This window comes from Equus przewalskii, chromosome 1 (genome assembly GCF_037783145.1).
Source record: "Equus przewalskii isolate Varuska chromosome 1, EquPr2, whole genome shotgun sequence".
Lineage (NCBI taxonomy): Eukaryota > Metazoa > Chordata > Mammalia > Perissodactyla > Equidae > Equus > Equus przewalskii.
The window spans coordinates 126,855,137-126,882,796 of NC_091831.1; the positions used below are offsets into that span (position 1 = coordinate 126,855,137).

A 27,660-nucleotide genomic window follows, 5' to 3' on the forward strand; every position below is an offset into this window, starting at 1 on the left:
CCCTCCCTCTTTTAGATAGTCCTTCCTTATTGTTCTGACATGGGGTTGTAAGGAGGAAGAGATAGTGGAACGTAAATATGAACAAAGCATATTCCCTGCTCTGTGGATTTTACAATATAGCAATAACAAAAGGGCAGGGATACACGGAGGGCCCTGGTGATTGGTGAGGTGCTGATTACACAATTTCTTCCCTGATTGGCAGAGGTGGAAAGACTGAGCAGTGATACAAACCAAACCCATAGAAGGTAGCAGCTCTGGTCTGTAGCTACAGTTGTTAGATTTCCTCCTCATTCCAGCTTCTGCCTCCCAAGCCACTGTGCAGCCCAGGCAGATGGCCCTTCACAGCCATGGGTAAGAGAAAGCACGGGGACCTGAGATCTTACAAAGTACTGTTATTTAGGCATCCACTTAAATGTGAACCAAAACCAGTAAGTGAGAACCCTAACATTCTCCTCCAGAGTTGGTTTAACATCAAAGATAGCCTCCAGAAAAAGGGTTGCTTCCTGGGGCTTCCCAGACTGCCCCATTTCAGGCATGACCTTCTTCTATAATATTCTCAGGCCAGCATGATGAAATGCTTTGGCATAGAGGCTAGAAGTACAATGGTCAGCAACTTCTTAAAGATACCATACCACTTCCCTAGAGAGATTTGAGAAAATGTTATGCTGAGAGACTAGAGGTTGTCAGTAAGGGAATGGGTGCTAAAAGCAGTACACTTCTCATTGGGATGGGGATAACAGGATCTGAGATTTTGTGGTCTGGGGCAAGGTTAAATTCCACTGACTCAAACATAGGAAAGGAATCCTGTTGGCTACTAATTTTCATTACCATCACTAGTACTGGTAACAGAGTTGTTAACAGCCAATATACATGACATTTGTGCCAGAACCTATCAATTCTATGCTTAATAATGTTAAATAATTAAATTCAAACTTTAGACTACTAATAGATTACTACACTAACAGCCAAATAATGCCGTTTATATCACGTGTGTACACACATAAACCTATACACTTGGATTTAATCATTGGTTCTAAGTGGGAAGCTAGCTCTGCGGACTGATCTACTTTCTGGATTGATCTACCCTTCTGGTAGATTCCTATTGGAGATAATTTTAAAAAATTAAACACAAGATGCTTTTAAAAGTTCTCTCTCCCAGACATGAATATATTTGAAAGTATACAGTAAATGCCAGCAGAACTTCTTTAACAGTAAAAGGCAAAAACAAGCAGTTCTCAACTTACAGTTGACATAGCAGCCCGTAAGTGCTTCTCCCCTCTTAGCATATATGGTACTTTGATGCATGTTGTTGAAATTGACAGTCATTTTGCAAATATTCTGAAAGCTTTCACCTTATTTAATGGGATTAACATGGAAATAAAGATAACATTTTAATCAAGTTACTATGATAAGACCAAAAACATCTTGCAGGGCCTGGCCCCAAGGCCGAGTGGTTCTGTTTGCACTCTCTGCTTTGTTGGCCCAGGGTTTTGCAGGTTTGGATCCTGGGTGCAGACATGGCACCGCTCATCAAGCTATGCTGAGGCGGCGTCCTGCATAGCTCAACTAGAAGGACCTACAACTAAAATATACAACTACGTACAGGGGGGCTTTGGAGAGAACAAGGAAGAAAAACAAAAAAAGAAGATTGGCAACAGACGTTAGCTCAGGTGCCAAGTTAAAAAAAAAAAAAAAAAACTTGCCAGTGTACACCTGATTTTTACTTATCTATTAAATTTGAGTTAGAATGTATAATAATTTGGCTCTAGTATCTGAGAGTTCATTCACAGAATTACTAAATTAGAGCTGGGATAAATCCCAGAAATTATCTAATCCAGTCTCCTCATTAATTGGAAGAAGGTGAGGTTCAGAGACAAAATGACCAGAAGAGCCATGACCAGAATCCAAGTCTCTGTTACTCAGTCCACTGCTCTATTATACCTGCCGCTTTCAACCTTTTAACTCACAGAGCTTAACATACTTTCTAATATACACCTAGTATCAATGTCCTTTCAAATATTCTTTCTCTATCCTCCAATTCAACTTTCAGGGAAATGGATACTTCTGTTAAAATTCTCTCTCAGTCTAATGGTCTCTTTTATGTAAGTTGTACTGACATTAGCATTTTGTACTATTTCATTGTTACCATCAGCCTCCTACAGTTTGGGGAAACACAGTGTTTAAAATGTTAGAGGGGGTGGCCCAGTGGCATAGTGGTTAAGTTTGTGCTCTGCTTGGGCAGCCTAGGGTTCACAGGTTCAGATACCAGGTGCGAACCTACATACCACTCATCAAGCCATGCCGTGGCAGTGTTCCACATACAAAATAGAGGAAGACTGGTGCAGACGTTAGCTCAGGGCCAATCTTCCTCAAACAAAAAGAGGAAGATTGGCAACAGATGTTAGCTTAGGGCCAATCTTCCTCACCAAAAAAACCCCCACAAAAAAACAAAAAGACGTTAGAATGACAACTCCAGTTTATCTGGCATATTGCATAGGTGAGTGGAAAAGGTGACCTGTCAAATCCCAGAGGGCAGTGTAGCATCAGTACTGCCCCAACCAGGAGAACAAAAGTCAGCCCTCTTCTCTTCAGCATTAGTCTGACTGGTATGCTAACCCATTAAATGATATGGTGGAAGAGGGTCCTTTCATCGTCTTTGTTCATTCATTTTTTTTCTCACACAGGGAATGGGCGTCATGCACAGCCCTTATATAAAATTCACATTTTGTTTTGAATTTTTTCAGGCTTATGATGTTTGTGAGACATCAAATAATGAATTTCTATTTTTTTCCTCTGTTGAAAAAAAAGAAAGCTCCATAAACTGAAACTTAACAGGTTGGAATAAGTTCTTAGTTATCTGCCCAGCTTTGAATTATTCTGCTTCTGGTGTTGGCCAAAATTGTCTAAACAGTTTTTTCTCTCATTAAGGTAGATGGAAGAGATTATCATAATAGCTCAAACCATTGAGAGCGTTTCATTTTGTAAATACAAGTCCCTGAAGACAAAAATTAAGATGTTCATTTTCCCAATGATGAAATAAATATGACTAGCTCTGCTAGGCAATCCAAACTCTGAAGTCTAATTTCTCTGCAGAACTCTTCAGAACTTACGAGCCCTCTGACCTAAGTCAGTGGCTAGCACCCCTTCTTAGAATTAGAATTTAGCATACTCAATGCAATGGCTAAAGATAATTTACCCTTACAACGTAACTACTATTAGAGAAATCACAGACAGCGTTTGAGAACAATGACATACAAGTTTAAATCAAGTCAAAATGGCTAACTGACTTTTCAGGAGAATACAATAGTTTAAAAAAAAAACATTCAGAGTTAAAATAATTGAAAAGCAGGGTCAAGCAGAAAAATATTTCTAAACGGCCTTGAGCCCTAAATAACCATAATATTTAAAAACTAATTATTTCTTACTTGAAACAGTTTGTCTCCAGATAGTATTCAGAATGAAGACACTTGTTGAAAGGCAATCAAAGCCATTTTCTACTGCTTAAGGTTTTTTGGAATTCTCCTAAGATCCAACCATGCCGAAAATTCAAAGTTAATTTACTTATTTTCAGTTCACTACCTAGTTTCTCCTTCTCTTAAATAATTTTGTAAGAAGTTTACTACCAATTTTGAGTAAAATAAATAGTGATGGGGCCTCTTCCTGGGTCTGGTGACACTGTTATGTATGAAAATACAGAGATTACTTCCCTAATGTTTTCGGTAATAGTTTTCCTAAGAAAAGCATAATTGAACTACATGTCTGAAATCAAAGCTCATCACACAATGATGCTTCCAATTCAATGTTTACTCTGTAATGCAAGGACCTATGCTCTTACTCATCAGAACTGAATATTCCATGGCTGCATCCGAAGCACTCAAACAAAAATGTAATCTGACAACATAAAGAATAGTCCCCCTATAACTGTTTATTAGAATGTGAATATATTCCAAATCAATAACTAAAAAAAAAAAGAAATCAAGTTACAGAGCATGCATAAAATACAAAGTAGCGATTTACAAATAGATAATAGTATTTTCATAACCAACACTAAAATAATAAAATGGCTACAGAAGAAAACCAAAATGATTGACCACAGCAATGCCTTCCGTGCGCCCCACACGTCATGAGCACCGCAAAAGACAGAAGATTAACTATGAAACATAGTAATCTACGCAAACTCACACACATATATATTTTGGGGATATTCCACCATCCTGAATAGTATTCACTTCAGTTGAAACGACTTTCAGAACACTGCAGAGTAAGTGCTTAATATTATCCACAATAAAGTAAAACTAAACATTAGTGTGCACATTTCTGAATGAGAAACTAGTTGCTCCATTGATTTCAATAATGTAGTGGAAGAAAACTATTTCAGGTTTGTATAATGCCTAAATGCATTCTATTTAAACTCAAGGTACTATTTTATCCTACCTACTAAAAGAATACATGCCTTTAAGTGGTACCACTTAAGCAGAAACTAACCTCTCACTGTATTCTTTAGACATACTTGAAACCAGATATTTAACTGGACTATATTCCATAACATACTGCAAAAATCAAAAATCAGCATTGTTAAGATAATTATCCATGCCTGCTGGTGGAAATAGTGACAAAACTAGGTTGCATTTCATTTACTGGGAAGTTTTAAGACAAAATTAATACTTTACAATTTGATACTAAGACCATTAAACCAGTTATTGCCTGAGCAATAAATTGCCGCATAATCTACTGCTGGGAAATTAGATAAATTAAATGACTTGGGCTGCCTGATCATCGCAACAGAGGCACCTCAGATGGAATTCCACCAGTCTCCCAGGTTCCCAGCCTGCCAGGCAGCGTTGTTTACCATATGGTCCCATTACCATAATGCTACTGAAACCGTAAGTCTTTCACGCTTAAGATAATTCTTGTCCAGAAAAAAGTGTCCCCCTCTCTAATCAACTTTGATGCTTACAAAAATTAAAAACCAAAATTTACTAAACTATATAACCCTATTAAGGCATTTTAGAAATTGACTTCCAGAATAATGGAAAGTTTTCAAGTTCTCAAAATCCTGCTATGTTTATAGGGCAATTCCTCAATTTGTGGAAATATATACTGCACTGAGAGAAGAGTGTATGAATTATAAGCTGCTCATTATAAGCTGCTCTGTGGCAAAATGATAGCTTATTTCTTAAGTCTTCTTAGTTTGATTTGATCAAGACGAATAGGTCTGAGCTTCAAGTGATCAAGTTCTATTATGTCCTACAATGACAGGCTTCCATGATGAAAAGTAAACAATAACTGAGGAATCCAAACATTCAGTTTATTAAACTAAGGCTAGTGAAGCCATAGCATGAAAAAAAGCTGCAGTCATTCGGGACAAGTGGATGATTTTATAAAGCTAAAATCAAGACTTAAGACATGGAAAAATTCATAATTATGAGGAAGTAATAAAACACAAAAGTGACCACAAGAATTACAAATATATTTAAATCTCAGACCTGGGAAATGGACTATACACAGCCTTCTAGGGGAGAAGAGAAACACCTTATATGTTCTGACAGCACTGCACCTTTGGCTTGTTTTCAGTGGTTGGTGGAACATGAATAGGAACCACATTGTTGCTTGGAGACATGTCATTTTCACGTCTGTCTGACATTTGCTTCTGGGAAACAATGCGGTATATCTCTGAGTGAAAAAAAGAAACAGCAACACTCAGTGTGAACAGATCCATCAGTAGTGGCTATAAAAGATGCACAGAGGTAGAAGGTACATTTGCAGCAAAGACTGCAAATAAAATGAACAGAGAATGCATAAATTTAAAGTTTTATTTTCAAACAGCTACTGATTAGCATCAACTCAATATTTTAACAATTTCCCTTAGGGTAAGAAGAGAAACAAAGGTTTTCCATTTCAGAGAGAAAGGTTTACCAGTCAGTTAAATAAATCTTGGTCTAAAGAGATGACACAGTTTATGGGCTTAGATCTAAATTAAACCATGAGAATATTTTCAGTCTACTCTTGCCAAAAGAAGCTACATACATTGACACTGTACCACAGAAAAATAAAAATGAATTTGTACTATCAGACATATTAGGTATTTTTCTTGGCTGTGTAGGGAAGAGCATAACTTTGTAACATGCCAAACTCTCAAAGGACTCTTGGAAGGGGAGGGAAAGATAATGTTTTTCAGTACCTTCTGAACTAAAGTTAAACTGTAATTAAATAATTATTAAAAACAGGCAAATTAAGATTTTATATGACACTTATCAAAACTAACTGTTTAGTGCCTACCTCTTCCACTAAATGCTAAACTACATAAGGACCAAAACTGTGTCTACTTTATTCACAGCGCTATCTGCAGCACGTAGCATATACTAGGGGTTTGATAAGTAATTGCATGAATAAATGTTATTAAATTCCTCTACAGCAAGTATCTTTATTTAACACATTTTATTTGGTCTTATATTGCATTGCCTAAGTGTAGTTCTCTCTGACTAGATTACAGAGAATGGATATCTTTGTTTTCCAGTGCTCCCTCCAAAAAAAAAAAGGAAAACCCTCAAAAGGTAAAGGAATTCTAAAAATGGGACTAAGTGACATGATATGCCTCCCATTATGATGTACTATGAAGAACACAATGTATTCCTATGAAGGACATCTATGTATTCCTACCAAAAATGTTGAAAATGAACTTATCACGAGGAAACAATTAGAGGAATCCAGATTGAGGGATATTCTACAAGACAACTTGTTGAGACTCTTCAAAAAATTATCATAAAATACATTTAAAAGATGGGGATAAATGTTCCAGATCTGTGCTGTCCAATACAGTAACCACCTATTTAAGTCAAACAAAATTTAAAATCCAATTCTTTAGTCCGCTAGCCATATTTTAAGGGCTTATTAACAACCTGTGGCCAGTGGCCACTCTATTTGATATTCCAGATATAAAACAATTTCCTCAAAGCAATGTGTGATTCTTGATCGGATCCTAGACCTAAAAGGTAATAACCAAGTCTATAAAGGACATTTGACTACACTTGGAGAAATCTGACTGTGAACTGCACATTAGATAAAACTGTATAAACATAAATTTCTTGGATATGATATACGGTATACAGATAATGCAGGAGAATACCCTCTTCTTAGGAGATAAAATGCTCAAATATCTAGCAGTAAAGTGCCACAATGTCTACAATTTATTTTCCAAAGATTGAACAAAGGGGAAGGAAGTATATACACATGTAGAAATAAACTAAATGTGGCCAATTGATGATTCTAGATGAAGGGTATGTGGATGTTCACGGTATTATTTTTGCAATACTTGAAATTTTTAAAAATATCAAATTATGGGGTAGGGGCCAGCCTGGTGGCTCAGCAGTTAAGTGCGCACGTTCTGCTTTGGCGGCCCGGGGTTTGCCGGTTTGGATGCCGGGTACAGACATGGCACCGCATGGCACGCCATGCTGTGGCAGGCGTCCCACATATAAAGTAGAGGAAGATGGGCACAGATGTTAGCTCAGGGCCAGCATTCCTCAGAAAAAAGAGGAGGATTGGCAGTAGTTAGCTGAGGGCTAATCTTCCTCAAAAAAAAAAAATTATGGGGTAAAAAAGAGAAAGGGGAACTCTATTTTCAAAACGCTCTAAAAACATATCGACCAACTGCAATGTATGGACATCATTTGGATTCCAACTTGAACCGTAAAAAAAAAGTTTGAGACAGGAAATTTTAAAAGTTTTACTTTTCCTTTTTCTCCCCAAAGCCCCCCAGCACATAGTTGTATATTTTCAGTTGTGGGTCCTTCTAGTTGTGACATGTGGGATGCCACCTCAGCATGGCTTGATAAGCGGTGTCACGTCTGCGCCCAGGATCCAAATCGGTGAAACTCTGGGACGCAGAAGGGGAGCATGCGAACTTAACCACTAGGCCACGGGGCTGCCCCGATAGAGGAAATTTTAATATTGTTTGCATAACAGATGGTAATAAGGAATTACTGCCAATTTTTAAGTGGTTTTGTTCTTATGCGTTTAAATCCTACTCTTTTAGATATATATTATATTAGATATACATGTATATCTATTAGATCTACATATATATTTTATATATATGCTATATATTAGATATACATGTATGTATATCAGATATACATTAAGTCCTAATCTTTTAGATACACATTATGAAACGTTTACAAATTAAATGATATAATATCTGGGATTTGTTTCAAAGTGACGGGAGAGGGAACAGGTGAAGGAAAGACTGGCCGTAAACTGATGGTTGTTGATGTTACATGGGAGTTTATACTACCCTACTTTTGGTAAGTTGGAAACTTTCCATAACAAAATGTTAAAGAAATGTATTAACTGAATTAATGCATTTTCTCCAAATTAAAAACTAATTTCCCTGAAGCTGAACAGCAGCAAGCTGTAGTCAACCGAATATGTAAACTAACAAAAATGCTGACAGCTAGTATATCTTTCTTACAGTTTTTGGGGGCGAGGGGGATGTGCTAAGATTCATGTTTGATGGGGCCGGCCCGGTGGCGCAGCGGTTAAGTGTGCATGTTCCGCTCCGGCGGCCCAGGGTTCCCCAGCTGGGATCCCAAGTGCGGACATGGCACCGCTTGGCAAGCCATGCTGTGGTAGGCGTCCCACATGTAAAGTAGAGGAAGATGGGCACAGATGTTAGCTCAGGGCCAGTCTTCCTCAGCAAAAAGAGGAGGATTAGCAGCAGTTAGCTCAGGGCTAATCTTCCTCAAAAAAAAGAAAAATTCATGTTTGAGAAGGCTGACAGTGGTTCAAAGCTGAAGAAGCATCAAGGGGAAAAATTAGATTACAATAAAGAAAAGCTACTGACTAGAATAAAAAAAAACACAGGATATGAGTCTTCATTTAGATTCTTTTCATTGAAAAGGGATGAGACCAGAGTGGGAGGGTCAAGGGTAAAGGGAAAGACAGTCATTCAACCAGGCTAGTGGCTAAGGAATAAAGATAATCATCAATTTACTGTAAAACTATACCATTCATTCTTTTTTATATTTTCTCTCTAATCTCAAACTGGATGGCTTTTCTTTTTCAAGTACAAATGATTAAACGTGACTGATCCTCCACAAATTTTAAATTCTTTACAAGTTGTTTTTAAGATTAAGTTAGAGGAACCAAACAAAAAATATTTTGAAGGTTTTGTGAAAAGCAAATACTAGAAGAGGGGAAAAGGGAGAGTACTCAGAGAACATAAAAAGGTAAATAATTAAAGAGATCCCATTACAAGGCGAGAAATTTGAGCAGTGTAGTATAACTGTCTCCAAGAACTGTATACTGTTTTACAGAAATGGATTATGGCTACATTCGCTCCAGTCACCAAAAAGATGTCTGCTAATAAAAATGCCAAGAAGGCAATAAAGAAAAAGGAAAGCGTTGATGAGAAAATTAGGAGAAAATTTTTCTTTCAGGTAGAATGGGCACTAAGAGGCCACACAAGTAATTTACTTAACATCTCTTGTGGCGGGGTGTTATCGCTTAAAAAAAAACCACAAAAACTTTGATAAGAAAATAGGAAGCAGGTGCTTTCTAGCCGGTATCTGAGAGGTTATTTGGGGGGGAGGGAGCAGGACTAGTAACTTGCTGAAGTGGATGCAAATGTTTCCCTCTTTCAAGGGCATGTTCTCCTTTCGAGCCCAGTGTATGTGGTACACTAATCCCTGTGCTGCGGTTCCTTTTCAAGATGTCCAAAAAATAGGCAAGGTTAAAAAGAAAAGCAATTCTGCCTTCTCATTCTTATATCAGGATCTCTTGTAGAAGGTAATAAGATAAAACATTAACATAAAATAGCTTTAACCAGGTAAAGTTAAATAAAAAAGAGAGATGCCGATTTCTACTCTAACGGAAGCATGGATCAATTTGCAAAGTAAATTCTAAGGAAATCAAATGCAACTACTCCAAACTGGGAAGAAAAACAGCTGAAGCTCTTCAGTCCCTCCAAAATCAAGAGAACAGCAGAGACCCGAGTTACTCCACTACAGCCTAGGTCAGAATTCGTCAGGTCTTCTTCAAACCCACTGCTCACCATGAAAGTTCCTCAAAGGTCAAGAAATGCTCCGATTTGATATACTGGCATGTATTTAAAAGGTTGCCACATGCAAAGAACAAAGCTACTACACCTAATTAAAAGATTCTTACTATTCTAATAAACTTAATGCCTGAAAACCCTAGCCCCACTTTTAACAGTCAATATGCTAAGTGAATTAAAATTCTTTCAACCACAGAATTAAGAATTTAGTCTTCATATTAAAAAGATGGCTAGACTTATTAATTACATGGAGAAACCTGGCAGATATCACCTTAAACCAAGTGATCAAAGTTAACATCACCAGTAATGAATAAGACAAACCACTATCACAAGCCTCACGATATGATGCACTGAGAACATTTTGTGGTGTTCCTGCTGAGCGTGCATAACATGAATTCAATCATGAAGAACCACCAGAAAACCCAAATGCAGGGACACGGCAAAATAACTGACCTGTACCCTTCAAAAAAGGTCAATAAACAAAAGAAAGACGAGGAACTGTTCCAGATTAGAGGAGACTAAAGAGATAAAACAGCTGAATGCAGTAAAGTGACTGGATCCCAGACTTTCTTTTGCTAATAAGGACCTAATTGGAACAACTGACAAAATTTGAGTAAGGTCAGTAGCTAAACACTGATGTGGCAGTATTATCTAACACCCTGATTTTGATAATTGTACTATGCTTATGAAAGAGAAATATCCTTATTTTTAGGAGAAACACAGAGAAAGTACTCAGGTATAAGGGGTAACATGTCTGTCACTCTCAAATTGTGCAGAAAAAAAGTATGTACACATTTAGAGGGAGGAAGAAAAAAAGCAGATGTGGTAAAATATCAACATTTGAAGGACGTGCAAATTCTTTGTACTATTATTGCAACCTTTCTTTAAGCCTGAAATTAGCAAAGTTAAAAGAAAAAAATAATAAAGTATGGAAAGTATGGATTAAAAACATCCCTTAATAAACTTGAGGATCAAAGAAAACAAAGCTGCACTGAAATGCAGAAGGTGGGCCATCTATCAGGCTCACTGAATGTGCCAGCTAACTACCTCTACAAATACCATCAGCAAAATTATGTCATAGTTACTGTTAAATTCACGGGTGTCAAGAATGCCATGGGTCTATTCTAAAACAAGGAAGACAATTAACTGGGGAGCAATAATGTAGATACATTTTCCAATATATAATTTTGCATCTTAAAAATTAAAAAGTTATTTTTTCCTTCCAGTAACATCAAAAGACAGTGTAAATGCTCCCTTAATACTGTTAACATTTAAGGTAAAATTAAGCCTAATGTGATCACTATTCTCTTTCCTGTTTTTTCTGTGCATAAATAGTCCCACTGGTATATAGAAGAAAAGTTCATAACAAACATCCTAACACTTGCAAAAGAACACAGCTGTCTGCTGCCATATGCAGTGATCGCTGATCCCACAGATCAACACTGAGATTTACGCAGGAAGCTGAGGAAATAGTGAATATAGAGAGGAAAAGTTGTAGTAAATTAAGCTAAAGTCTTCTTTGCTTTCAAGCAACATTAATCAAGCAGTAACAAAAGTTTAATCTAGAATGAATTTTAAGAAAAATAGCCAGATGTTCTTCATCTTTAAGGACAAAACAGCTCAATGCCAAGTATATATCACTGCTTATTGATTAATTTATAGAGTGGATCATAAGTTCAATGTCACAAAATGATACATAGAATAGTTAACTGCAGATAGAAGAGAAGACTTGGCCTCATCTTCACTTAATATCACAATAAATGGGCTAGAAATTGAGAGCCGAACAAATGGGCTAGAATTATAGCAGAGGAGATTTGACAGGACATAAAAAATATCCCAACAACAAGGATTGACTAAAAAGTTTTTTCAAGCGAGGTTTTCAGAGCCCTGAAGAGACTCACAGACCTTCAAGACGACTTGTCTCACTCATTTTAAGACACTATGAATCTGAGGACCAGGGAGGTTCAGGGACTTCAGTTACACAGGGAGTGGAAGCAACGCGATAGAAAATAAAAGAACTACAACTCCTGGGTCTAAATTGTGTACTCTACATGTTGACTCAATAGAATCCACACAAGTGGTTATAAAGAAGAAAAAGAGGATTTGCAGACATCCTGCATATTTTATCAAATATGCAGGAAACAATCTGCAATGAACTCGACACAGAGTAGACCCTAAAGGAAGCTAAGTTCCAAAGACCATTTATCCAACCCTAGCACCAGGTTTTTAGTCCCTATTTTTCTGAGAACAGAAAAGAATTCTAATAAAATAGGCATGAGAATCACTAATATTTAGTTTATTTTTAATGCGTCATTATTTTTTCATGCATCAACTATTTAGTTACTAACTTATCAAATGTTCCCTATGTACCAGGGATAGCTAAGCATTTTACATGTATGAACTCTTGTACTCATTTTCGAATCAGGAGTAGATGTCTAGTGACAGACAGTTCTTTTTTATGGGTTATAGAGACAAGAACCTTTAAGCCACAACTTAACAGTGAAGTCCTATCACAAGGTATTTATAAATACAAGCCCTCTCTCAAAAAGAAAAGAACTCCCCAAAACATATTTAAAATTTTACAGACAAAGAAATTAAGGCCTGGAAAAGTTAAGTAACTTGCCTAAGATCATAGCGCTAACAACAATAGTGGAAGAGCCAGGACTAGAACCCAAGTCAGCCTTCTAAGTCCATGATCTTAAATCCTAGGCTTTATTCCCCACATTTTTACAGTAAAATAAGATAGCATTTAAAAGTTAAAATCTGTTCGCCTCTAATTCAAGTACTGCATACAAAGAATAAATTAAAATCTTTTTATATTATAATTGGCAACTAATTTAACCATTTCTCCATATAGACTTTTTAGAACACCACATAAGACTCTATTTTGTATTAAGACTATACTCTAAATCATGAGTTATTAAAAGTAATGTACAATTTTAAAGTACTTAAAAACACAGTGAAGTACTTATTAGAGGGTTAAGATTAAATTTACTGATAAATTCATCATTCTAAGAAAGTCAGGGTAAATATGAGTCTTCTTATCCCTGAGGTTGACCTTGTCTGCACATCCACATTCCAAAACAGCATGAACTTTGTTCCTTTCCCATTACTTATTTAAACTTTTCTATATGTAATCACTGGATGATTTTCTCCACAGGTGACACCTTGCTTCTTCTACAATATATCATGTGAGGATTTTACTTTGTGTTTCTTCATTTAAATTTTTAAGAACTGGAGGCTGGCCCTGTGGCTGAGTGGTTAAGTTCGCGCACTCCGCTTCGGCAGCCCAGGGTTTCACCTGTTCGGATCCCGGGCGCGGACATAGCACCGCTCATCAGGTCATGCTGAAGTGGCGTCCCACATGCCACAACTAGAAGGACCCACAACTAAAATATACAACTGTGTACTGGAGGGATTTGGGGAGAAAAAGTGGGGCAGGGGGAGAAGATTGGCAACAGTTCTTAGCTCAGGTGCCAATCTTTATAAACATTTTTAAGAATGTATTTTTCCCCAGCTGTTTCATTAACCATCAGAACCAAGAATGCCTTCTTTACTGAATTTCAAAAAGGCATTTATATCTTTCCATAGTCAGGATTTAAAAATTTATCTTATGAAAATACATTTAAGCAGTACTTTGTGCTTGTGACCATAAAGTATGGAATATGTGGACTTACATAATAATAGAAATGAACAAATTATTTTCAAAGTATTTTTCCCACTATAAACCAGATGAATTAGCATGATTAAAGCTCAGCAAGCAAAGGTTGTAACTAATTTTGTCCTGTAAACAGCTCTTGCTATATAGTAGCTCTCAAATTATAGTCATTCTCAGATAGAGTGACATATAGTTTAGCTTCCTGATTAATCTGTTTAAATTATCTTTCTAAAACTTCCAATTCCCACTGGTATAATCTGAAAATCTAAGTCTTACCTGTCAGAATTGTCTGAAAAGCAGCTTCTACATTTGTCGAGTCTAGAGCAGATGTCTCAATGAATGACAAACCATTCTTTTCTGTGGGGAGACACAAAAACCTCAGTCTCATCAAATTTTAATACAAGGGATGTGATACGCTCAAGCCTTCAAAAGGAAAACCAGGGGCGGGCCCCATGGCCTAGTGGTTAAGTTTGCATGCTCCACTTCGGCGACCAGGGTTCGGTTCCCAGGCATGGACCTACACTACTAGGCAGCCATGCTGTGGTGGCCAACCAAACACAAAATAGAAAAGACTGGCACAGATGTTAGCTCAGGGCCAATCTTTCTCAGCCAAAAAAACAAAAAGAAAAACAAAAAACCTTTCTAAAACTTAAGACCTCCCCCAACTTCTTGGGCAGTTAGGGCACCTTTTTACATACACTCCAATAAGTTAAAAATAACAGTGAGAAATTTTTATTGGCTTCTTAATTAAAATAAATGTGTTACATCTAAATACTACCACTAGCAACAAAAGACACTACTCAAAATGTAGTAAATTTATCAAATAGCCAGCTATTTCCACCCCTTACTGTCCTTCTCCCCATCAACCACATAGCTAAGGCATGAATATGGATAGGTCTATGTGATTCACCTAAAATTCTGTTAACTATATTATTTAAAATAAAGCTTCATCCCTGGGAAACTAAAGAACAGTGATAGAAAACTTTATTCACAGCATAATCAGTAATGGAAGGTCACAACTTTCACTGCCCAAGAATGTACGATGGGCCTTCCGGTAGGCCAGCCCTACCAGACACGTGCAAGAGAGAGGCGACCTTCTATAAAGCCAGAAAAGTTACGAGCCCTAAGCAGCTACAACTCTACTGGACCTGCACGCTCCCTGGGCCACTATTTTTCAGATCCACGTAGAACAGCCTCGGTAAAAGACAGAGACATAATGAGAAAAGAGACAGGGAGCACAGAATAAACTGATACATTTCTCTACCACTTTCCGGGAGAGAAAAAACCAACAGTACTTATATTCAATTTTTGGCAGCAAAAATTCAAAATACTACAGTGTTTTAATGACTCAAAGTTAAGCAAAAGAGCCATACAGTCATCACACACTTTCAGAACAATAATCCTTGCTGAGCATTCATATTTACCTTTCCGAAACTACTGTAACCAATTACCCTCCTTGGAAAGGTTATCAAAACTGTAAGCTATAACACTAAGAAATACAGAATCACTGTATATCAAAGAATTTATATCACTAACCTGCAAAAGCTCTTGCTTCATCTGTAGGAACTGCCCTGAGATGACGCAAATCACTCTTATTGCCCACAAGCATGATAACAATGTTACTATCAGCATGATCTCTGAGTTCTTTCAGCCATCGCTCTACATTTTCATATGTGAGATGTTTAGCAATGTCATAAACCAATAAGGCACCTACAGCTCCACGATAGTAACTGAAAACAGAAAAAAGTAACCATTAGAAAACAAACACAAGATAGAAGGGGACACCAGGAAGAACTAAATATATGGATTATATATTTTTTAAAACACACTTACAAATAAATTTCAAAATCCTATAATCATGGAATTCTTAAAAGGAAAGAAAAAAAACAGTACCTTTTCCAATACCAAAAGTTAGCTAATTCACTTGATGGCAAGCCTATTTCACAGAACTATAAACTACGAGACTTACGCTGATGTTATAGCTCGGTATCGCTCTTGCCCTGCTGTGTCCCATATCTGTGCCTTTATTGTTTTCCCATCAACCTGGATGCTTCTGGTTGCAAACTCTACTCCAATGGTGCTCTTGCTTTCGAGATTAAACTCATTTCGAGTAAATCGAGACAGGAGATTACTCTTTCCAACACCAGAATCTCCAATAAGGACAACTGAAAAGACAAAGAACTTAATGTCATATGAATGAGGCAAACACATTCAGAATACCACCACGGTTTAAAGCAAGAAAGACAGGGCATCTGATGTTTAAAAAGGGACTGGGGTGGGGAGGAGCTGAGTAGCTCATGTTCTTGACCTGTTACCAATCGATAAAACCAATGTATTCTTTTAACCTGTTTCTACCTGCATAATGACTACCACACATCATCTGCTTAACACAGATATAGTATCCTGTCTTACACATGCAATTTTAATCATGGGTCTACTAGGCACTGATGATAGGCTAATGCATTAATTAACCATCAATGCTGTACCAGCTTTACTACCTTAGAAGGTAATAACTTGAAAGATAAATCCTAAACCAAACGAACAATTTGTGATATTAAAATGTATCAGACATGAAAGCAATAAAGCATGTTGGCAGGTGATGGGAAGGGAAAGAATATGTTCTACTTAGTTTCATCAAAGACTGGGTGTGACCTCAGGACTCATACCTAGCAAAATGAAACACATTTAACACATGAGGCAACGGGTTTATAAACTTTGTCACCCAGGTCACAGAAACTACAATGACTCCTCAATAGTGGAATTTATCAGACTGGCAGGAAGCTAGAGACCTCTCCAAAAACAAACACCCCACTAAGTTTAACAGGGGACCTAGAAGCTGACTAATAATCCTGACTGACTTTGAGTCAAGGCCAGAGAGAGGTGGGCATACACTTACACTTCACGAATTTTTTTAAAACAGGTTTTGATTAGATGAATTTATTTCTTCTGGCTACTATAGGAGGCAGTTTATTTACTAACTAAATACATGGGGATTTTTTTCACTCAAGGTGATACTGCACTTAAGAATTTCAAAAACAATGAGGAAATAAGCAGTTAACTTGTTTTAAAGCATTTCTATCTGAATTTAAAGGACAAAATGAGTTCACAGGTTTACAGAATCTGAGCTTGACAACATTTTTTTCTTTGTAAAAATTTTTATTGGTATTTCAGAACATATTATGCTTATTTCTACTGTTGACTACTAATGCTTCTTCTTACTAGCTAACTGATTTAGACACCAGAACTTGAAAATCAAAAACGCAAGAATAACACCAAGGAAGAAGACCATGCCTTACTCACGAGACTGGAAATTGGGGTGGGGGTGGAGAGGGAGGTGAAAACTGCACTCTGGTCAGAGGGCAAAAAAGTCCATTCTGCATTCTTTCCTTGCCACAAGACTAGATATAAGCTGGCCTCTGGACAGTCTTGGAGGGAGTACACTATCAAACACATATCTTTCCGGCTTCCTCTATTAGCTGTTTCAGCAAGAAATCATCCAGGCCGCAGAGACTCCACACTGCACAACAAGTAGTTATTTCTAGCTACACAGTCAGTTAGAGGTGTCACAGGTATTGTGGCAAACACAGGTATTACAGTAAATGCTTTAACCTGGACACTAGAGAAGATGTTAAGATCATGAAGGTAACATACAAACCCAACGCACTTCCGATTTTACAGGATGGTTGGTTGATATGTTAGTTTCCAAGGTCCACCACCCTGGATGTGAGGTCAAATCCCTGTTCCAGTAACAGAGTCTACCTGTTGCCTCTTAGTGCAAGAGGCCAGATGTTCTGCTGAGGAAATCTCCTTTGCATCAATTCTGGCCCCATACTGTCACTGAGGCATAAAAGCCTCACTTGAAGTGGGAATACGAAGGAAGGGAAAAACCAAAAAGTTCGACATTTCTAGTTCACAGGCACTCAGATATCAATCAGTAATTCATGAGCCAGTCACTGAGTTTAAAGCCAAAGAGCAAGACATCTAGAATGATGATGCCTTTGGAAAATTAAATAAATAACTCAGAGAATACTTTCTCCCTCCCACAAAAACTCCAGCACTTTCAAGTTTTGGTTTCCTCCCTCTGGACCTCCAGTTTTACTAATAACTATGTTCACTGTCTCCCCGTCCTCAAATCTTTATGCCGTCATAAAGATAGTTAGTGAGGGCATTTTTTCCCTCAACGTAACCAATTAACTTTAACATCATAAAAAATAGCACCCTTATCTGAAAATAGTTCAAGACTCATGAATGCTTTATACTATATAAAATAGTTATCTCAAATAGACATGGACAAGGTTGCCAGAATTAAGACTGGCAACTTGTTAAACGATTATATCTTAAAGGACAACAGAAGATATCGGCTCTTTAAGAACAGTGCTGCCAACATGATGCTGAGAAATGACACAATAAGGAAAGCTGCTTCTATTCAGTTACCAAATGAGAAACCAAACCAAGAAGGGTTACATTTATGCTCACTAAAAAAATCAACTAGAATGGACTAAATTACCTAAGCAAGAGAATTTATTGGCTATGAAATAAAAAACAAACCAAAAAACCAAAAGTTCATGGACTCAAACTTAACTTCCAATCAAAATAGCTTCTCTCATTAAAATGACAATATTTAACTGCTTTTTAAAAATGCAACAAACTATATAATCACATCATTCGGTTCAAGAAAGGCATTTGCAGCGACCTTCTCATGTTTTCCTAACTAGTATCTTAGGTTAAAAGTACTTTAAACGTTTTATAACTATAGCCCTCTATACAATACACATGCGTGTGTATAAATTAAATTACAGCATCTATATATGAAACATCTACAGCACTTCTAAAATAACCTGATATTTATTACCACTTGATAAACCTCAACTGCTGAATCTTATCATCTCTAAGACCTAATACTAAATTTGGTTCATTATATATTAAATATTAGGCTACTAAATGCCATAAAAACAGAATATACATATTAAGCATTATTTAATAAAAATTGCCACCTCTTCAATCACATTTAATTTTTTACGCTCTCTTGCAAACTAATGTACTGGACTAAAATTTAATTCAACAAATCAATCATAGTAAATCAGACCTGAAAGTTATCACCTGAGGGAATAACTGATAATTTCCATACTGGTTTTTATAAATAAACTTGGAGATGTTTCTACTGTTTCAACTATATTCACTGTCCAATATCACCAAAACAGTCTTTAAAATAAAATGCATTCAATAAGGCTGAAGTCTAGTCAAGCTTCTCCAGATTCAGCAGAATCCGAGTTGCTCAATCAAAAGTTGTGAAAGACAAACTACCAAGATGTAAGACAGCAAAATTCCTGCAATTGTTCCCACTGACAACCAGCTGATAGTTAATTACTACTGATGTTCAATGAGATTGAAAAGAAAATGGTGTAGATTACATCTCCCGATATTTTCAGAAAATGTGACTTTGACTCGCGTCTACCACAATATTTGTAGATAGGAATTATAATTGATGCTTACTTCACTTATGTGTCCCACAGGGCCTTAACCACATTGTGTATAAATATTTATGGAATTAAAGTTTTTAAAATAAAATGTCAAGTTTTAAAAAATAAAATTAGGGGCCAGCCCCGTGGCCAAGTGGTTAAGTTTGTGCACTCCACTTTGGCGGCCCAGAGTTTCGCAGGTTCGGATCCTGGGTGCAGACATGGCACCACTCGTCACAGTGAGGTGGCATCCCACATGCCACAACTAGAAGGACCCACAACTAAAATACACAACTATGTACTGGGGGGATTTGAGAAAGAAAAAGCAGAAAGAAAAAAAATTTAAATTAAATTTAAAAAAGAAGATTGGCAACAGTTGTTAGCTCAGGTGCCAATCTTTAAAATAATGAATTAAATTAAATTAAATTAATTCCTCCCCATCAAAAGCTACTGTTGAGTTTAACTAAAGATTAACGTTCAAGAACAAATACGTAATTTAGAATAATTGTCCTGCTCTCCTCACATTACATTCCCATTTGGACCACTCCATCCTATACTAAGCAAAATATCCTTTCATTTTCAACTGGTTAGAGTTACAAACTACGTTCCAATTCCCTCAACTATCAAGTTTGCTGGGCAAGCCTTCTTCCGAGAAGAGAGCTGCAGCTCATCTCAGTGAATAAATCTCTGTAGCATTAAACCATTTTAAAATGAAGTTATTGTTGCTTCACTTTAAACTATGACAATTGTATAAATAAGAAAGTGGCTAAATAATCAGCATTGAAGTAAAAAAAAACAAGTGACTCATATCCTGTAAGAGCTTTTAAAAAAGTGGAAATCCTTCTCAGCAGAATTTTTTAAACACCCTATCTTAAACTGCAAAATGTACAACAAAATGAAACCATAACCCATGGAAATATAAAATCCTTTACAAGTTCCAAGTTTTAAGTTTCTTTACTAATACTTAAATGCTCTTACATGTATAAAGATTTAAGGTTAAAAAAACTGACAAGAACCACAGTAACCTCTTTCATATTACTAACATTTATTGAGTCCTCACAGAAGCTAAAATTTTACCACCAGTCTCATTTACCTCTCACAAGAGCCCTGAGACCTAGGTATTATCTCCCTTTTATAGATAGGGACCTGAGACTTTAAAAGTTAACCTTCCCAAGGTCACAAAGCAAATTTAAGACCTGAGTCAGGATTTGAATCCAGGCCTCTGTGTTTCCAAAGCCCTGTGCTCTCAATCATTGTCAGCAGGATGGTCTAATCCCAAAGTTAAATTAAAATTCCTTAAACCAATCCAGGATAATTAATATCCTTAGTGACAAAATAAATGGCTTCTATAACCAATATTCAAGTTCCAAACCAAACAGGAGAAATACTCTGATAGTCTATCTCATTCTTAATTACTTCAAAGGTAGCTAGCTGCCACCTGCCATTGTACCTTATTTAAAAAAACAAGTCTCCCTTTAATGACTAAACCCTAGTCTCCAGGGTCTCACTAAGTAATTTCACATGACCTCAGATGCCTTCAGCAAACTATGCAAAGTAATCCACGTTTCCTTTTTGTATCTGTAAAATGCATTAAGTACCCTCTCCTCTGTAAAGAACTTTTCACCATGGGAGGTGGGGGTGGATACTGAGGGTACTCACCCTGTCTATCAGACTATTCTAGCCAGGGGAGTATCATCAGCTAAGATGTGCAAAGTACTGGTAAAGCTAAAGAGATGTGTCCTGCTTCGTTTAGTCAATCATTCTTAGGACCCAATGGCAAAGTCAGAAACAATCACCATGCTCTACACTCTTTTTAAACTCCACCCCCCACTGTACAGCTTTAATAGCAATGGCTTCTTCCTCCCTGGTAATGATCTTTGTTCAGCACACTACTGATGGGGCTGCCCTCCTAATTCAGGAATAGAGAAAGAGCAGCACAGAGCGCATTCACTGAACAAAAAAAGCATTTACTGTACTCTTGACCTTCGTTGATTAAAAAAACTATTCGGATTCTTCCTGGACTAACCAACAAGCAATTCTTTCTATCCACCCCCCCCCCCCCCATCCTCCAATATGTTTTGTTCAAGGGCACTAAATGTTTCCCTATTTTATAATAAATATTTAATTTAAGCAAAGAGCACAAAACTCCCCCCACCCCCCCCCGCCCTCCACCTTTTGGGAAAGGTATGTGGCCAACTAGGGCCCTTCCTTTCCTGTTCTAAAAACACCAAAAGGATGGATCCTCCCAGTGTTGCAGCAGGAAGCAACCAGTCCATAGTGATAAAGCAGGCTAGTATTTGTGCAGCGCACAACCTTTCCTGCTCAGGAACTGGGCCTTCAGGTCTGGCAAGGATAACAGCCACCACCCATCCGCAACCCCTTCTCGCGAGCAGAGTCAAGAGTTATCCGGGGCTGGCCGCCGCTGGGTGGGGAACCTAGGAGAAAAAAGGCTAGGTGGGAAGTCACATCAGTCGGTCGGGTCACTGCGACAAGTGCGCGCGTGGGTGACAGCCAATCCCTCTCGCCCTACCCCCTACCCTGGGGGTCGCACAGGAGACGTGGGAGAGTCTAAACTATGTGGGGAGGGAAGGTAGACGGGGAAGAACTACCAATCCCGGGGGCAGTGCGAGGAGGTTATTGGCCGGGAGCACGGCGGGGCGGATGGGGGTGGGGGCGGCCGGCCCGCTCGGATTTTAACCAGGGCCGAGCCCGGGGATGGAAGACGACGGCTAGCAGGGGCGTCGGGCCGAGGGGAGGGGCTGCGAGGACACGCAGAGGAGAAGCTCGCGGAGGGGAAAGGGGGCCAGATAAGAAAAAGACCTGTAGTGGGAGTCTGCGCCGAAGGAGAGGTGGGGAGCTGAGGAGCTGAGGGAAGGGCCTGTCAGGGGCTCGGGGAGGGGGTGGGTCAGGAAGGGTATACAGGGAGGGGCGCCAGACCCGAAAAGACAGACGGTGGGTGGGGCGGGCCCCTTGAAGGGGCCACGGAACCGGGGAAAGGAAGACGACGATCTGGGAGAAGGACCCTCAGTGAGGGGCCCTGAGGCTACAGAAGGCCTACGGGGAGGTCGCGAAGAGACCGGTGTATGGCGAGGAGCCCCTGTCCGAAGGGAGGAAAAGGGGCTGAGCTGGGAGACCCCAGGACAAACCCCAGAGACAGGCAGGGCTGAGGCAGGCCAATTTCAGGGCAGGGGTGGCCGGCACGCGGGTCCCCCGGGAGTGTCCCGGGCCCCCGATCGGGGACTCGGTGGAGAGCGGGCGAGCCCGTGGCCTCACCTTTGAAGAGGTAGTCGTACTCGTCGTCGCGGGTGCCCATTGCGCGGCCGAGGAGCGAAGGGGCGGGAGCAGCAGTGGTATCGGTGGGACCAGGGGGCGTCGCTGCAGGGGTAACCCGAGCGCCGAGCTCCAGCTGCCGGACCGGGTAAAGAACCCCTCCCTACCATACGCCACTTCCGGCAGGCCCCAGCCCCTTAGTGGAAGTACTTCCGGGGAGGCGGCGCCCCGCCCCTGAACCCAAAAAGGGCGGTGCGCGCGGCTGTCGTGTAGGGGTTCCAATTGTCACCCCCTCAAGGAGGCTCGTGGGGGAAACCAAGCCCTGGACTCCCGGCTGGCTGCACTCCCAGCGGCCTCTCTCATTCCTGGCGCCGCCTCGCCGGCAAGCGGGGCGCTGGGGAGCTCGTCAGCCCCGCCTGGGTGAGCTGTGTCTGTGGATGGGGGCGGGGGTGTCTAAGGATTAGAGAGCCGAAGGCGGCCGTCTGAGTGTGGTGGTTCCATGGTGTAATGGTTAGCACTCTGGACTCTGAATCCAGCGATCCGAGTTCAAATCTCGGTGGAACCTGCAGTGTTTGCTTTTGTTTTTTTCCCTGGCCACACTTTAAATACGTTTATTCATTTAGTGATTGTTGTCCAACTACGATATATATGGCCTTGGACTAAGTAGGGAGGGAATTTCACAAAGTATAATCTTTGCCTACGAAGACCTCACAAATTACCACGGTCAATTCCGTACTCTGTCACCTGGATGGCTCTTAAGGAGCCTCTTCATTTCGCCCTTTTTTAACCTGGGCCCTCTGCCTCAAACCTTAATTCAAAACTTCCATGAAACTTGATTCCTTTTGCTAGAATTTTCAGCCTCCAACTTTATTCAAGGGCAGACTCCTTTTCTCCGGAAATCACTCAAACTATCTCCGTATGTCATTCAGAGAACTTCACCCACCCTCCTCATCAAGATTCATCAAGAACTTCTTGAGCCCTATTTGTCATCCTCTAAGCTGAACCCCTTTACGTAATTATTTCATTTAACACACAGAGCAAAGGATGGCAATTTCTGTTTTAGCAGAACTGTGGATACTGAGACTGAAGTGATTTGCCAAAGATCATGCAGCAGGGCATCCTTGTATTTGAAGAGAGTTTTGTTATTCCGAAAAGCGTTTCCCATTTATTGTCACAGCCCCTACTACCTATATGCAAACCCTCAATGTAGTCTTTTGGGGAAGAGTGCCTGTAGTGAGCAGAATAATGGCTTCCCAAAGATATCCACTTCCCATCCCTGGGTACTGTGAATATGTTAGGTTGTGTGGCAAAGGGGAATCAAGGTTGCAGATGGAATTAAGGTTGCAAATCAACTGACTTTAAAGTAGAGAGATTATCCTGGATTCTCTTGGTGGGCCTAAGGTCACAAGCGTCCTTAAAGTGGAAAAGGGAGGCAGAGGAGGTCAGAGTGAAGTGATGTGAGAAGCCTTCAATCAGCGCTTGTGGCTTTGAAGATGGGGGAAGGGGGCCAAGAGCCTAGGAATGCAGAGGCTTCTAGAAGATGGAAAAGGCAAGGAAATGGATTCTTCCTGGGCCCCAGAAGAAACACAGCCCTGCTGACACCTTGATTTTAGTCCAGTGAAACCCATGTCAGACTTCTGATCTGCAGAACTATAAAATAATAAATTTGTGTTAAGTCACCAAGTTTGTGGTAATTTGTTATAGCAGCAGTAGAAAACTAATACAGTGCCATTTTCAGGGCTTTCTCAGTGTAAAGCAGTAGAAGTTTTATTTAAGGTCTAAATACTACCTCGTGTAGGGGTGAACATTATCCACGTTGGGGGAGATGCACAATATTACTCAAGCAGCTGAATATTATGTGTACTACAGATTATTTGTAAGACACAGTCCCAGGACTACTCAGGTGGGTAGACAAGATGGGCCCAAGAAAAGGGGAATATCAATAACTATACATTGTGAAGGAGTAACTAATGAGAGTTCTGGTGATAAGTGCCGCTGTTCAGAAAGACTGAGATAATTATGAAGAACTCCCGGGAGGAGGAGGAACTAGCATTGACCCCTGAAGGAAGAAGCAAGGAAGGAAACTCTTTTTCGGAAGCGGAGGAAGTTAGAGGACAAGAAGATGTTGAGCAAGGCCTTAATGCCGGAAGAATAATTATAACTTTTTTCCTTAAGTCACTATTTCTCAGTGTGCATCCTGAGAAGGTCAGTAGTGTTCCTCAAAAGCAGGGTTGCATGGTCAAATAAATTGAGAAGAACTGCACACTGTCTCCCCCTCTTAGACGTTCCCCTGGCACACTGGCATGTTCAAGTCTAGATATTCCACTCTGAAGAAATCTTTTTTTAACTGTGTTGAACGCAGCATTTCCGAGGTTCACCGGAGCCCAGGACCCTTTTCCCAAGGAACACCTGTTAGCATCCCTCTGAACACTTAGGGGGAGCCATAAAAGATCTGTGGACAGAGAAGTGATTGAAGTAAACGGGTCTTAGGAAAAGTAACTTCGCTGGCTGTGGACTGCAGGACTGGGGTGAAGAAAGACTAGAGGTGGGGGTGTCAGAAGGCTACTGCAATTAACCAGGCACAGACTAATAGAAATGGGGCGTAGGAATGCGAACAGAGAAGAAAGACAAATCAAAGGCTGTTGTGGAAAAAATGGTGAATGGATTCCACGGACAAAGAAGAGAATTAGGGTTTCACTTTCTTTGGGGAGAAGGGGTAGTAATTGCTTGCTATATCTTTTTTTTAATCTTTCAACAAATATAGGTACTTAGTGTAAATTACTTAAATAATACAGAAATAGAGAGTAAATCCCAAAGTCTTCCTCCACTTCAATTCCTCTTCCAACCCTAGAGATAGCTGCCACATTTTCTGTTAATAAAATCACGTACTGTTTCTCATCTTGAAAAGTCTTTCCACATCAGTCCATACAGATTTAACTCATTTGCTGCATACTTTTCCTTAAGAAGGATGTACCATCATTTGTTCAACCATTCCCATTCTGTTACCCATGGATATGGCAGATACTGAGGGTCACTAAATTAAAACCTGTTCCAAAGCCATTTCTTCCTTGCCCACTTCCCCTTTAGAGGCTGGACAAGCCAGATAGTCATTTTCCCAGCTATTCTGCAATATTTTATATACTAGTAAAAATATACTAGTAATATATTTAATTTTTGCCCATCTGATTTGCCCAATAATTTCTACTTCTCTGATAACCAGTGAGTGTAAACATTTTCTCCTGTGTTTATTAGCCATTTATATTTCTTCTATGAATTTCCTGCCCATATCCCTGAGCATTTTCTTGTTGGGTTGTTTATCTTTTCTTGTTAATGTGGAGGATCTCTTTATATATTCTACCTTTTAGTCTTTTGCCTGTTAGATATAGCACAAATATTTTCTCTAAATAAGTCACTTGATTTTTAATTTTATTAATGATACTTTTTTCCATACAGAAGTTTTAAATTTTTATTTAATCAAATCTCTCTCAGTCATTTCTTCTGTGGCTTCTAGTATTCCATTTTGCATAAGAAGGCTTCTCCACACCAAGATTATTCAAAAATTTTCTTTTCTTTAAATATTTTTATAATTTTTTTCTCCATCTGGATTTTATTTATATTGAGAATGTTGTGAAGTAGGGGGTCTAAATTAATTCTTTCCAAATGGATAGCCAGTTATTTCAATATGTACTTGAATCGTCTGTCTTTTTCCCACTGATTTGAAAGGCCTAATTTTTTGTAAATGAATTTCACATTTATAAATGAGTCTGTTCTTGAATCTTTGCACCCTACCTCTGGCTACCACAGAGGAACACTGCTCAGATGTCCTTTGAAGAGAGGGCTTATTGTGAGAAACGTCGTTGACTGACAGTCTCCGGCTGCCACACCTCCGAGATCCGCTCCTGTGTTCACGCGGAAGCCACGCTCTCCCTGGACTGTCCCAGACAGCGACTGAGCACAGCGGAGGATCTAGAGCTGGGCCAGTTCTGTAGAGAGTGGGGCTCTTCTCGTGGGCAGTCGTGGCTCCAGAGCTCTCCATTGGCCTGACTGAGATTTTCTCAGAATCGCAATTACAGTCTGAGGCTCTTCCTACCCAATCCTTCTTCCTTCCCTCTCTCCTGCGTAGGTATTAGACCTGCATTGTGGTCTAAAGGCCCCACTTCTCCCTCTTGTCCATCACAGGCACTCCCCCCAAATGAATCTCTTACACTTCCAATTCACGGGGTATCTGCTTACAGAGGACCTGACCCTGTAAATGCGTTTATTCCTATGCCAATGTCACACTGCTTTACTTATTATAGCCTTGTAGTCTATTTTGATGTCTCCTACGTGGTATTAAATGAGTAAATATTGGTATAGTGCTTAGAATAGTGTCTCACATAGTAGGAACCATATGCATTTGATAAATAAAAATTAATATGGCAATTCCCTCTCACTATTTTTTCTTTCTAAACTTTGACTATTTTTAGGGACTCTCTTTTTCAGGTGAACCTTAGAGTAAACTTAAGTTCCAAAAAGATTCATATTACTAATCATTAAAAATACTTTTTTCAGAAGTGAAATATAGAATTTGGACAGAATGTACAGAAATATGAGATTCTGACTATGAAGGTACAAAAAGAATCAGAGAGGTCTGAGGTTTAATATCTATTTGGGAAAATGATCAATAGAAAAATAGAAGTGAGGAGAAAAAGCAGAAAAAGAGCAAAAATGTTAACGTGAGTTTCAGGCATGGCTAATTTAAACAGTTAGTAGGAAAACCAAAACGAAATATCCAGCAAAAAGCCTGGAAATACAGATTTAGAATATCTTAGCCTCAGAATATGTGGAAGAAGCAAGATCTGGAATATATCCCATCCTCTAGAGCCTGGGAGGCAACGTTACATGGTTATTGAAAATAAAATGGAGACTGACAGGTCTGTGTTTAACTCCAGCTCAGCCACTCACTTACTGTATCTTAATAATTTACCTAATCCTGCTGAAGCTCAGCTCCTTATGTGCAAAATGGGGACAAATGTGAAGACTGAAATAATATATGTACAGCTCTTGGCACAGTGCCTGGCACATAGTAAATGTTCAGTTAATGCTTTGGGTCTCAATAGGGGTCAATTTTGCCCCCAGGGAATTTGATAATGTCTGGAGACCTTTTTAGTGTACAACTGGGAAGTGCTACTGGCGTCTAGTGGGTAGAAACCAAGGGTGCTACTAAACTTCCTATAATA

General features: G+C 39.2%; 1 protein-coding gene and 1 non-coding gene across 2 annotated transcripts; one reads left to right on the forward strand and one right to left on the reverse strand.

Moving 5' to 3' along the window:
- Positions 1–3,905: 3,905 nt before the first annotated feature.
- RAB11A (RAB11A, member RAS oncogene family) lies at positions 3,906–22,876 on the reverse strand. The gene is made up of 5 exons (XM_008522658.2): positions 22,445–22,876; positions 15,682–15,877; positions 15,249–15,442; positions 13,989–14,069; positions 3,906–5,673 (listed from the first exon to the last, which is right to left on the reverse strand). Exons 1-5 carry the CDS (start codon positions 22,482–22,484, stop codon positions 5,534–5,536), a joined length of 651 nt encoding a protein of 216 aa, XP_008520880.1. The 5' UTR covers positions 22,485–22,876; the 3' UTR covers positions 3,906–5,533.
- A 58-nt stretch (positions 22,877–22,934) lies between these two features.
- TRNAQ-CUG (transfer RNA glutamine (anticodon CUG)) lies at positions 22,935–23,006 on the forward strand. Its single transcript has one exon. It is a non-coding gene; the product is annotated as a tRNA-Gln (tRNA).
- The last annotated feature ends 4,654 nt before the right edge of the window (positions 23,007–27,660 follow it).